At 36.3% G+C, this 14,321-nt stretch overlaps 1 protein-coding gene across 1 annotated transcript in view; it reads right to left on the bottom strand.

The window, feature by feature from the left end:
* Nucleotides 1-14,321, bottom strand: part of POLR1B (RNA polymerase I subunit B) — a 498,537-nt gene that overhangs the window by 376,685 nt on the left and 107,531 nt on the right. Inside the window, exon 5 of the mRNA XM_044057995.1 lies at nt 6,644-6,780. Coding sequence (XP_043913930.1) covers nt 6,644-6,780 — 137 coding nt within the window. The remainder of the gene's footprint in view (nt 1-6,643; nt 6,781-14,321) is intronic.

The following is a 14,321-nucleotide window of genomic DNA, read 5'->3' as shown; positions in this document are numbered from 1 at the left end:
TGGGAAAAAATTTGCTGATCCGTTCCTTCGCTGTTTGCAGATTTCAGACATTTGAGTTCGACATAACAGCATTTGCTATTTTTTGCATTCACTGCTATGATATAGACCCGAAAATGATGCATGCTTAGCAGCTGTCCCCAGACAGATTAAAAAATAATGTTACAAGGGTTAGGCAGAACTGTTGGTGATGTGGAAGCTCACAAGCCAATTACCTCCATAAGATATGGGAATGTACTGATACAGTTCTGGGCCTGGCTAACTCAAAATTAGATAGGTAACAAGGACAGCCTTACAGAATAGTAAATATGTTGTTCACTTTCCATTGTTGCATATCCCACCACCAAAAACTACACTCAAAAGAAATGGAATAGAGTAATAATATCAATCTTGTTAGACACTATCTTTAAAATTGTGGAAAATGCTGGATCCTGACAGGCAATGACACTACCTCACCACATTTCAGAGTCTAGGTACATTGACAGGGAGGGCACTAGGCAGTGGTGCATGGAAAAACCAGTAGCAATTTTCTTGCTCACTTTTGCCATTGTGTTCTAAAATGACAATGTATGGAAATCAGTCATAATAAGTACTGCATATAAATTATTTACAATTTAATATATAAAAGAGTTTTGCAATTGCTCAGCAAATTATAATGATCTCTTATTTATGACAGTAAAGTCTGTACAGTACAGATTGATGGAACAGTTCATAGATAACATTTCAAAAGGAGTCCGAGAATTATTAGTTACTTTTTTTTTCTTTCTTGTTACATTTCCTAATTTCTTTGGTAGTAATGAATGTTTAAGTTTATGAAAAAAGTGAACGTTTATCAATGTAACTATATAGAATAACACTGTTTGTGTACATGTTATAGTTTTAACAATGATGCACCCAATTTTAAGACAGCATCTCAGAGTTTTCTGCAGTACTAATTAGACTAACTGACATTAGATCACTTACCGCAGAACACTGCAGAGAGACATAAATTGGAAACTACCCATTACTCAGGCATAGTTCATTACATTTAATTGAAGCTTCTCAACTCAGGAGTCAACAATTGTCTTCGATACTTACAATATTGTGAGAAAGGCTCTGCTGTCTGCAAAATATGTCATTTTAACTTATATTTTACAAATGGACTTTTCTTGTTAGTGAACAATGTTTTCTGGTCACCAAAAGAAATCTGATGCCCCTTCTAATGAACTGCCTTTTACCCTTTCAAATAAATTTATACCAGTTATCAATGTGTGTATACTATCTTACTAGACTTTTTAAACATAAGAAAAGGACACAATTTTGCAGAAATATACACTTCTCATCTACTGAGTATACCAGAGTGATGTATACAGCCATACACGTCTGCCTCCAACCCTTAAGACTTATGAATTTCTTCTGCTGAGATGCCCTTTCTTCCTTTCCATCTCTGGCAGTGTGCTAGAGGCACACAACCCTTTCCATTTAGTAATGTTTACTGACAAGAGGAATTAACTCACTCATGCTTACTGTGCCATTTAAAGAAACTTGCAATCTGTGCCTGAGCTCTAAAGACAAAGAACTCCATTTTAAGCCTAAAGCCCCTATGAATTCTTACTACTTTAAAAGAAAATATTTGCCTGGGATAACCAGTAGCACAGGTTCCACTATTGTGCATCTTCTAGCATATATAATAAAAAGTACCTTCAGATATAAAATAAGTGAGTAAATATTTGAACTTTTTTCTATTGTATTTATTTCATCCATAGGACCAAGCATGAAGATGTTCTCTAGACAAGCTCCATACAACTACAGCATAGCTATATATATTTTTTATATTATGTTTTAAGAAAACTGAGATCTGATTGGTTTGATGTGTACTGATGATGCTATAAAAATAGGACAATTTTTTAACAGTTTGTTCTGATGAAGGCCTAATTTTTGGGCTGAAAGCGCTAAACCAGTGGATTAAAGTATTTTTTGTGTGACACAGTGCTTCACCGTTACTTGTGGTTTTCCTTTTAATTTAGCATTTCTAATCTGTTTGGCAGTACAGGGTATCCACTATATAAAATAAATTGACATCATTTTTTTGTTTTGCTTTTTTTTTTTTTTTACTATAGTGCAATTTTCTTGCTCCTTTTACTATATTCCAATCTTGCTCTATCTCCATGTTTGCACATGTCATTTACATCTGTTTTGTTGAAATCTGCACAGTGTAGACATCAGTAAAACCATAAGCAATCATATGATAAGACGTATATGTGCAGCTTTGGATAGAACTGGCAGGAACAAGCCATAATTGTTCTACAGGCTGCTTTTAAATCAAAAGTCTGTATTTGTTTAAGATGCACATTAGGACTGATGTTTGTAGGAGACTAATATGTATTACCACAAGGTGTTTCTCCATAACGGCATTGATTCATATTAAGCCACGCAAGTAGTATGTATAAAGCAAGGGATGTGGAGTGCAGGAGACATCAACTCCAGAGATAATAGATTACTACTCACACAGTGGTAATGCCTGTTTGTGAGAGACCACTGTGAGCTGTTACTGAGTGGTTCTCCCTAACACCAATCAGTGTACACTAGGGGTGTTAATATATGTAAGCTAGGGGGAGTACAGACACAGGTGAGTTTGATCCTTGAAAAATGTAAATTTTTTTTGTTTTTTTTTTTGAGAAATATTTTGTTTAATATAGAGAAACAGATCTTTCACAAGTGAAAGATTCATAACAAAAAAGCTGTACGTGTGCATATGTATACATGTGTTCACACACATACACGCACACATACATACGTATACACACACACCTATGCAAAATGTGTGTCGGTATACGCCACCCTATTTATTTTCAGGGTGGATCATACAAATGGAATGTGTATGTTATTGTAAAGAAAAAGCACACCCAAATAAAGACTGTAGCAAGTAAAAATATAACTCATATGAAATAATGACTAGACATTTTGAGTCTAAAATGTTGCATAAAAGCAAATAGAACTGAAAGAAAGAGCACAAAACTTCTTTCTTCAGAAACTGCATCAAAATCAGTAGAAAGCAATGTGGATGGCAGTGAAATGTATAAAGAGTAGCTGGATATGAAAAGTAGGTCCTTCTCATGAGACAGCGGTTCAAAACCCAATATGAAATCTAGTATTAAGTGGAAAGCAAGACTGTATCAACTACAAGGGAAGTATAAGGGCAGGCAAGTACAATGCAGTTGAAACTCCAGAACACAGAACAGTCAGTATATACAATTTGCAACTTTGAAAAAATAATTAAGGCCAGAAAAACAAGCATTCATACAGATGATTTGAGTAGTCCTGAAAAGGCAAGTGAATGGGAGCAGGATAAAAATGTGTTCACAAGACGACGGTCAGCAGCATTTTCCTATTAATGTGCAGGGAAAAATAAAATGATTAAAATATTGTCTTTTAACATGAATAACATGTTAATCTATACCAGAAGGCACACTTTCTGGGGATTGATGAAGATAACAAAAGTCTGGCATCTTTATAACAGCTGAGGTAAGAATAAAAATAAATGAGTTAAACTTTTAAATGTGTAAAGGGACACCGGTGTGAAATGCTATTTGTCAAGGAAAATGTTCTGAGAATACAAATGCGATTAGAAAATATGGATTGTGAAGTTAGCAGAGGTCTGTATGAAGATGAAGACTGAAAGGCATTAATGCCAGCTATTACTATAGAAAAGGGTACAGTTGTGACATTAATTGCCATGTATGGCACAAAGATAAACTACGAAAGGACAAACTTATGCACTGGAACTACATATTCATAATAGGACATTTTTGATACAGTAAGTCATAACGGGAAGTTTCTGATGTGGTAATTTATTGCCAACTACCGTGAGTCTGTCACTAAATCTAATATCTTTCACTGCCATCTGAATCATCTCCTTCACCATAATTCCCACATTATTTGTAGTCTGTCTTCCTCCTGAGTAATAACCTCTGAATCTCTAGGCAAGTGGCTTTGCTGTACTGCCCTTCCATCTTGTCTCCTGAATGCAGAAGATGTCCAGCTTCCTACTGCCATCATGACATCCACTTCCAAGGAACATCATGTCAGTGAACATCTACCGATTATAGAGACCTTTAGTTCATGTTTGGCAGGATGATATGTTTACGTCCAGCTTTTGCTTAACAGAGATCTCCTAGGTAATCCAAGCTGGCAACTGGACATCAGGTATATATATATAAACCATAGAAATAAAATCTTCAAATACATGAAGAAAATATATAAAATGACATTTATACAGTAAACATGAACTATTATATATATAATAAAATTTTTTAAATATAAAATAAAAATAATAAATAAAAATATATTAAGATCACGTTTCAATGATATGTATTATCTATAATAGTTCATGTTTACTGTATAAATGTCATTTTTATATATATATATATATATATATATATATATATATATATATATATATACATATACAGGTGTTTTAGCTTTGTTTCTTTTGCTCAACTGTTGCTGTTTCCTTTCATTCTGGTTATATTAAGCAGTTTTTATCACTGGACATCAGCCAACCAGTAACTTACTGACCCAGGGCTGCTGGGCTTTATGTTGGGCACACACTGGCCAATATGGGCAACATCAAGTGGCTAGCCATGACAGGGTGTGCAAAGTCTTCTCCTATCTAGAGGATACCGCACACCACAACTGATGCCCAAAGTGGTTGGTCTATACAACTCTTCCCCTGATGGGCACCATCTAAAGTCTGTGCTGCTGACCACAGCTCCATTCTTGAGACAGAGTCATTCTGGGGTGGAAACACTCAGCATGTTTATATATATATATATATATTATTATTATTTTTTTTTTTGGGGGGGGGTAGGATTAACCCCACAAGGAAAACATGCAAACTACATACAAGCTTAGGCAAGAGGTCAGGATTGAACCTTGTACCTTCTGCATAGCAGGCAAAGACCTTAACTGTATGCAGTACAGAATTTGAATTATAGTTCTGATTCTGCACCTTTTCTTTGCATATTATTATTCCTGTGTATGTTTCCAAAACATACTATGCTCACAAACATTTAATTTCATTACTTTTTTCATTGCATGATGATTTTTCTTTCTTAATTAATCACAGGGCATTTTTTGTTGTCCTGCCTATAGCCGCACCTTACACATTTCTCACGCTTTTTGTGCTTGTTTCACAACTCTTTCCTACTCTTTTCCTCATTTCAGTTTCCCTGTCTCACAGGTAACTTCATACACTTGTAATTATTATCGTTACTAATTTAACTTTGATTAAGGAATTTCACTTGCTCTGCACACATCAATTGCTTTATGCAACATTACATCTATCTCTCACTTGAACATTTCTGATACCATACAAGATTATATTTTGTAGCAATGAATTCTTAATTTACCAAATTCAGAGTCTTTGACCTCATTCTTTAACTGAGTAAGGATCAACAGACTGTGTAAGAGAAAACACAAGGGCTATATGGTAGCTTTGTTTTTTCCAAATCACAGTGACTACGAATATTTTCATCCATCACATCAATACTCTTAGTGGTGCTGCGGTAGCGTTGTCGCCTCACAGCAAGACGTTGTCCCATTCGATTCTCAGCTAGAGCGTCTTCTGTGTGGCGGCATGCATGAATGGGCATGCCTTCGTTGAAGGTTGTGCATCAGGGCTGGTAACTTAGTACGTAAAAATCCACTACCAAACATTAGCGGACCGGAGTTCTGCTGTGGCGACCCCTAACCGGGATAAGCCAAAAGACACAACAACATCAATACTCTTAACGCAACCCTATTATAAACTATCAGGACGTTTTCCCAGTGGCAAGCAGAAATACAGCACAGTTACATTTCCAGTCTTCTCAGATTATTCTACTTGAAGTAAGGAATATGATGCAACATAACATATGGTGTTTAAAAATATGAACAGGACTGGTAGCTGACAGCTTCATCAGCTTTTACTTCTAGACTGTAAATCTGTAGAGGAATAAACAGATCACATACACTGCAAATGTGACTATGACAGAGGCTAAAGATGGCAATATTCTTCTGAATATGCATACCTATATTACAAGGCACCAAATCCTTCCCTGCAGTGGAACCCAAACCAAATACATGCAGAATGTCAATAAAGCTACCAGGGAGGGGAAGTGGGCCTACTTGCACACTCTACTAAGGCAGTACACCAAGGATGATGATGACAATCCACAGGGCTTCCAGGCAAATGGAAATTAGGCAAACCGTGCCAGGGCTATCATTGCAACCATGAAGGCAATACAGCTGGTAGAGTGAAATGCAGAAGAAAAATAACATCTACAGTTTGTGACGCAACATATCACTTGCCTCATAAGAAAAAATATCTCAGTGCAATGATTGCGTCAACCTTTACTCCAAAGCTGAAAAAAAGAGTAATTGGGCTTTTAACAAATGTTCCACATACAAGAATGCAGCTTTGAAAACATTTATTCACTTCTCTCATGAACCCATGTCTGGGCTACAGACAAAATACAGTGGTCAATTAACACAAACTCTCCAGAATACTTGCAAGCACTACTTGTGTAATTAAGCAAAATAATGCTGTCACATGAAAGCTGACAGACAGCCACCACTGATTAATAAGCTCTGTAACATCCTACCACAGCCTTCAGACAGGCCCTACCTTCAGTGCAAATCCCAAGGGGATGAAGAACAACTCTTTCTGGTAGATAAAGTTCAACATCATCGTATCATTGTCCAAATAATGCAGAATCATGTTGACTGCTGTATGTTCATCCTTCACAGAGTGCATAGAAATACCTAAGAAAGTAAATAGCACTGTGATGAGATGGTGAAATATAAATCAAGACAGAATGACCCATTTTATAACAAGCTATGTGAGATAAAAGACAGAATGCTCATTATCACGTCTGTCAAACCCTGAAAGTAACCCACATACCTTCATTACATTAGGTGGTATGAGGGTACCAGGGACAATCACTCCACTCCTTGCTGGTTGATGTACAGGGATAATGCTAAATGCAACAAACAGAACTCAAATGAGGATGGTAAGCTTTACTGGCACCCTTATGTAATATAACAAAATGCAAATGGGCACTTCAAGGTAAGAGTAATAAAGTAATAAGAATTTGGCAAACAGTTTATACGGCAGTTTAGTTCATTACAAGCCAGTTCTTCATCAAACATAAACACAAGCAGCCCATCAAACTAACTAAACATAGTTACATATGTAAGCAGCTTAGTGCAACCATCTTCTTAAAATACACATTATGTTTGTTTAAAAACTTCAGACAACTACTACAATGCAATAAAGCTGCACTACGGCTCTGCAACACACAAGGTAATTAATGAATAACAGCAGTAGCAAACAAGAGTATAACATCACTCATGACCAGCTCAGTGGTAGATATGACACAATTTTATTTAGAAGACTACTGAAAAAAAAACATTGTAAATGACTTTCAGAACTCTCTCATGAATTCTATTCTAAACTGCTCCACTGCTGCTACGATGTATCTAAAATATTTGCTTAAAATAATATACAAGTTATCTAGTTTAACTATCAGTGTTAGAAAGACAACAGAAATTGGTCTTTTCGTCCCTAAATTAGAACATGTTCTTCCTATGATAGCTCTCATTTCACATACAATTTTCTCATACAGTACAAGTATCTTAAAAGTACCTGTAACAGAATCTGCCATTTTAGCTCCCCATCTGTCATGGAGAACACCACTACTTCTCTCTACAAAAAAGCAAACTGGATGCAAGTTGTTTCCAAGAACAAGTATGTGATTAGCTTCCCTCACTATTTAGCCCATACACCTTGAGTGCTGTCTTCCTCTGGTTTGAAGATAAAAAAACATCCAACCATCTTCTAAGACCACAGAGACAGGAAAGGACCAACTCACAACAGGACTCTCATTGGTTTGGCAGCAGATTAAAAATAATTCACAAAACTAGCCTGTTACATGGAACCATCTCACAGTGCAAGAAAGAAACAAACTGGTTAAACACCTGATAATGTCCTACAAAATCAATTGTTACACAGACAATCGATAATTGTAGAATTATGAGGCTTAGTAAAGACTACATTTTAAATGGACTATACTCTTTTTTTTTCCCCTTTAAACTTGTTTATGTATCATTGTAGTGTTATTCTTATACTATTCAGTTGAAAATATTTAGTAATACCCTTTTTTAATTTAATGTTGTTCTTGTATTTATCTAGCTTAATTTCCCCTCTTGCAATGTTGACCATGTACAAAAATTCCAGTATCATTTTATTAGAACTTATTTTTGAAAAGTTCCATTATGTCATTACGTATCACAACCCAATGTCCACCTTCTGTAGTATGCAGTGTAAAACTTAATTACTCTTACACTTGCTGCGTATCTTACTGCTTTCCATATGTCTATGCCTGGTGTCCAAGGTTGCCTCTAAAAAACATCCTTGCATCGGGTCACCCACACCTTTAACAAATAAAATCTACACAAAGCCTTCATGCATCTATATTTCTACCATTTATGAAATGCACGACATACACTGGCAACAATCAAAAGGCACATTGTACGGTTCATCCCAGCCAAAGATGCTTCTGAAACTTTGTGTTACATATTATGAGGAAAAAGAGAATACAATCCATCTTTTCTGCAGAAAATAGCAAGATGGAAGAGGGTGATGAAGAAAAGAGCTTGCACAGACATACTATTACTCCACCACAGTAGGTCAAAAATGGCAACTAAGGTTTAATGCAAAGAAGTGCAAGGTAAGTCACCTGGATCACAGCAATCCCAAACGAGAATACTATATAAGGGGCAATATGGTAAGCAAACAGAAAAGGAAAAGGATTTGGGGTAATGCTGACTGCAGAAATGGGGCAGCAGACAAAAAATGGAATAAGCAAGTCACCAAAGCCTAAAAGATGTTAGCTTAGGAACTGGCTCAATAAGAAATATTTTGTTACCGCTCTACAGTTCTCAACATGCCACGGGTGGAGTTCTGTGCACATTTTTTACTACTATATAGTGTGATGTCAATTAAGTTAATGGAAACATTTCTAAAAGATCTACAGAGTAATAAGGGACTTAAGGACAGCAGGTACAACATGAGGACTGAAGGTGGTAAACCTCTCATGCTGGAGAGAGACAGGATCAAGAAATGTGCCCAAAGGATTATGACAATAATGTATGCAGGCACAAGTTTAAAGAGGATCTCCAAAATAACAGGATGAAATGTTCTAATGAATGTTTAGTATGTTGCAACAAATTATCTATGCAATATAATAGTCTCATTTCATGGATATAGTGTTGAACAACTGTTTTTACTTTGAAGGCTGATGTTTTCAAACAAGTTAAAGGAGCAGCAATGGGTGCAACCTGTGAACCCGTGTTACCTATCAAGTTTTATGTCACTTGGGAGTCCATGCATGTAACCGGCTTAACCTATGTGAAACCGATGAAGGTTTAACTGCATTATTTGGGTGATATTTTCATCTTATGGCACATTCTGTGGATGAAGTTTATTTTTCTTTAAATAGTTAAAACCTACTACTAATCTTTTTCTTTTAATTAATTTTGTGTGCAAACAATATGCATACTGGAGTTATATTATATGCATGACTGCACTGTGATGCATATCTTGGCATGCATTATGTATACATTTTTATCACTGCACTGTGTCTAGGTACTTTAATCTTAGCTATCTGCATTCATTCGTACCATTATGCATGCTCTGAATTTTGCTATATACTCTTTTTGTAAGTAAAGAAAAGGGGGTTGTGGGTGGATGGATGGATTGTCGACTGAAAAACTGATGTACTGTCTGCTCTTTGAGCTTGGGTAGTGGCTAAAAAGGGTCAAGTGACCAGTCCACTTACCTAGTGAACAAACAGAGGGGGAGTTTAAGTTTACAAAGTGACTGGGAGTTGATTGTGTTTGGATATATCAAATTATACAGTAGCTGCCCTGATTTGAAGTTGTGCATAGATATTTTAGGAAACCTACTTTTTCTAATTCATATTTGCATTTTTCTAGTTGTCAGATGGCAAAAAAAATCTGGTAATGGGTAAATTTGATAGATTATCTAAAAGAATTTCAGATTGCATGGCATTTGTGAATGAAGTGGAGACTCTTAAAAATGTATGCAGAAAATGGCTACCCAACAGTTTTGATAGATTCAATATTTATTAAACTGACAGAAGGTATAGGAACAGAAATGAGCATTTGAGAAGGTAAACAAATGCAGAGCACATCATAATTTTAATACGGCAATGATTATTTCTTTTTCAGACGTCAGTATGAATGTTAGATAAAAATCCACTACCAATCAATAGTTGATCGATGATCCATCACAGCGGATCACTGCTCCGCTATTGATTGGCAGTGGACCGGTGATCCACTGTGTCAACCTCGTGGACCAGGAAAAGACAAAATAATATAAATGTTAGATACACAGTTAGTGATATATAGAAGGTAATTTGATCACATGACTTAGGAATGGATTAGGAAGTAAACCATTATTTATTTGCCATACCAAAACAGAGACTTTTTCTTGAAGACTGTACCCCCTAACAAAAAAAAAAATTTCAAAATGTGGCAGCTCAGCACATAGCCATTTTGGGAGGGACTGAATGCAGTGATAGTTAACTATCCAAGAAATATTTCTACTCACAGTCCCACAAATTACAACACCAAGGTGGTAGTACTTGTGGCACTATGTATGAAAAAACAACAGATAGCCCCCCACCTAGTTTGGGTTTACATTGTCTTCTGGAAGGAGTTACTCATTGATGTTGCAAGTGTGCATGTCTATTGTTTAAAATGTAGTGTTTTGAAGCTTTCGGTGAAATATAATATAAAACCAAACTAGGTGAGGGGCTACATCCCCCTCAACTCCCCAAAGTGGGGGCCCCCACATCCCCCTAACTATTTATACTAACTCCAGGATTGCACTACAGTGGGGAAAAGGGCATATACCTTTTAGTTACCTTACAGTACTCTACCCAGTGCCAGTAGTTCACTTCAATGAAATAAAGTAGACCCTTCTATATCTATTAATAAATATATATATATATATATATATATATATATATATATACATACACACATACATATATATATATATACATATATATATATATATCTATATAGATTCACTAGACAATCTCGACGTACTGAAATGTCGAATTTCAGTACGTCGAGATAGAATAGTGGAAAGTGCAGTTACCCGAAACTGCACTATGCCGAATGTGGAAGTGTCGACTCCGCAAATGTCAAATCCGCCGCTATCATGGTGTCGCATTCGTGACGTGTGGTGCGGTTTTTGGATTTATCTGGGGTTTCAGGTAAGTGTTGTGTGTGTGAGGGTACTGGGTAGGGATTTTAGTGTGTGTGTGAGTGTTTGGGGTGGTGTTTTTGTGTGTTCGTGTGTTTAGTGCAACCTTGGAGTTAGAAAATATAAGTGCAGGGGCGCAGCCCCCTACATGGGGGTGCAGGGGGGCTTGACACCCCCCCTGCTTATAGGTAGGTTAGGTGTGTTTGCGTGTGTTGTTAAGTTTGTTTTAGTGTAGTTAGGTAGGTGTATGTGTGTGTGATTATTTGCTGGTTTGCGTGTGTGTGTGTGTGTGTGTGTGTGTGTGTGTGAATGGTCGCGGTTGTGGTATTCGTGATTTTGGGTTTTCCACTATTCAGTCTCAAAATACTGAAATTCAACATTTCCGTATTTAGAGATTGTACAGTGAAACTATATATATATATATATATATATATATATATATATATATATATATATATATATATATATATATATATATATATATATATATACACACACATACACAAGCACACACACAGATATATATATATATATATATGTATACATACATATAGATATATTTATATATATATATATATATATATATATATCTATATATATATATATATACATACATATAGATATATTTATATATACATATATAAGGCATAAGGCTCGGTCCTTGGCCCCCTATTGTTTGGCATCTACTTCTCAGAAGTACAGGCCAACATGGGAGGACTTTGGCTGACAAAGTTTGCAGACGACTGCAAACTGGGCGCCATAGTGGAAAGTGCATCGGACACGGATATCCTTCAGAAGGGACTCACGGAAACAGATAGCTGGTGCCAGAGCCATGGCCTGAAGTTAAACGCCAAAAAATGTATAGTCATACCCTTCGGGAAAAACAAGGTAACCCCAAGCTACCATATAGGTGGCAATCCACTAAGCACAGAAGAGGTTATCAGGGACCTGGGGACCCAGGTTGACAGTGGCCTTTCTTTTGACACTCACGTTGCTAAAGTGGTTAGAAAGACTTTCTACATTGCCCACCTGATCATGAAGGGATTCACATCCAGATCTAGTGAGGTCATTGTTCCCCTGTACTCTTCACTTATCAGACCAATGATCGAGTACAATGCCCCATTCGGGATGTATCTCACCCGACATCTGCAGCAATTGGAGAGACCCCAAAAGTTCCTCACCAAAAGGATAAAGGGACTCCAAAATCTGTCATATGCTGCCAGATTGAAGAAACTCCAGCTCTATTCAGTCGCATACCGTCTGCTCAGAGGTGACATGTGCCTGACATACAAGGCCATGTCCAACCCGGAATTAATGGACATGCTCCACCTCAAAAATCCAAATCCACCAAAACCACTAGAGCAAGCGACTTAAACCTTAGCACGGATATAAATAGGACATGCTGGAGGGATAGATTTATCACTCAGAGACTCCCTATGCTGTGGAATAAAATCCCGGTCCATGTGAGGCAGAGCACCTCGCTAACTCTGTTCAAGAGAAATCTAGACCTGTGGATGGGAGATCGTAGGTTTACCCCGGGAATCATCTCTGTGTCACTGCTGGACAGAGGCACAACAAACTAATGGGCACAGTATTTTTCATATAAGGGGTGGCGTAAGCCACAAAAATTTGGGCTAGGCTTATAAATGCCTTAGGGCAGATAGCCTAGTATAAACCTATGAACCTATATACATATACATATATATATTTATATAAATATATTTATATTTATGTATACGTATACATATATATATTTATATATATATATATATATATATATATATATACATACATACATATATATATATATATATATATATATACATACATATATATATATATATATATATATATATATATATACATACATATATATATATATATATATATATATATATATATATATATTTATATTTATATATGTGTGTGAGTGTGTATACATATGGGTCCCCTTCAGTAGATCAAACTTTTAAAAGTTCGAACCTCATATGGCCGAGACCATACGATCGAACTTTTAAAACTTCGAACGGACTGAATGGAGATCCCCATACAGTACGGAACGGGAAGATTTCCCTTTTCCACAATGTAGTGCGATCTCGGAGTTGGTATATTTAAGTAGTGGGGGGTGTGAGGGGGTGCAGGGGGGCTTGCCCCCCTGTTATGCAGGTTTAGTTTTGTTTTTTTTTCTATTTTTTTTCTACTTTAGTTTTCAAACTTTTTAATGTTCGATGTTATGGTATCGGCCATATGGGCTTCGAACATTTAAAAGTTCAGTCTACTGAAATAGATCCATATATATGTGCACACACACAGATATACAAAAGTTAAGTTAAGAACAGCAAACACAAACTAATGTTATTTTCCAAATAATTTTCACATGTATCGTTACCCCTTTGAAATACAAAATAATATAGCAGAAGTAAAGAAAAATAATTATCAAAGATATTTGTGAAATTGATTAAATTACTGTAAACAAATACTAAAATGCTGACCATATCACACAATCTTCAAAAGCCCTCTGAATGGAGGAAACATTTAAGCATACCTTTATTGTGCCCATTTTAGCAACAGTTTATCTAAATATTGAAAGTACATACCCCCCTTAACCAGTACAGAGACATTGCCGCATTAAGGATAAGGGATGCACACCTCCCAAGGATCCCCAGTCCTGAGTCCTATCTGAACATGAGGGCGCATCTACAAGCAAACAAAAGTAATAATTATAAAAAAAATTATTAATGACTAATGCTCATTTGGGTCATTAACCATGAACCAAAGCATAGAAGCTTTACACAAGGAGCAGAGGGACTGCAAAAATTACCCACTGCAGATGACCCTCTTGAAGCTTTGTCTCTACTTTACTCTGAAGAGTCCTAAGCAATGAGTGGAACAACTGGGCAAAAACTTTGGGAGTATCCCCCAAAATAATCCCTAATGAAAAGTAAGAAGCTATGAAGAAGAAACGCACACAAAAAATGTATTTCACTGACAAAGGATGCTGACAAAT

This window comes from Protopterus annectens, chromosome 1.part2, assembly GCF_019279795.1.
Source record: "Protopterus annectens isolate FY-2018-M chromosome 1.part2, PAN1.0, whole genome shotgun sequence".
Taxonomy (NCBI): domain Eukaryota; kingdom Metazoa; phylum Chordata; order Ceratodontiformes; family Protopteridae; genus Protopterus; species Protopterus annectens.
This window is presented reverse-complemented; position numbering and strand designations above follow the sequence as displayed.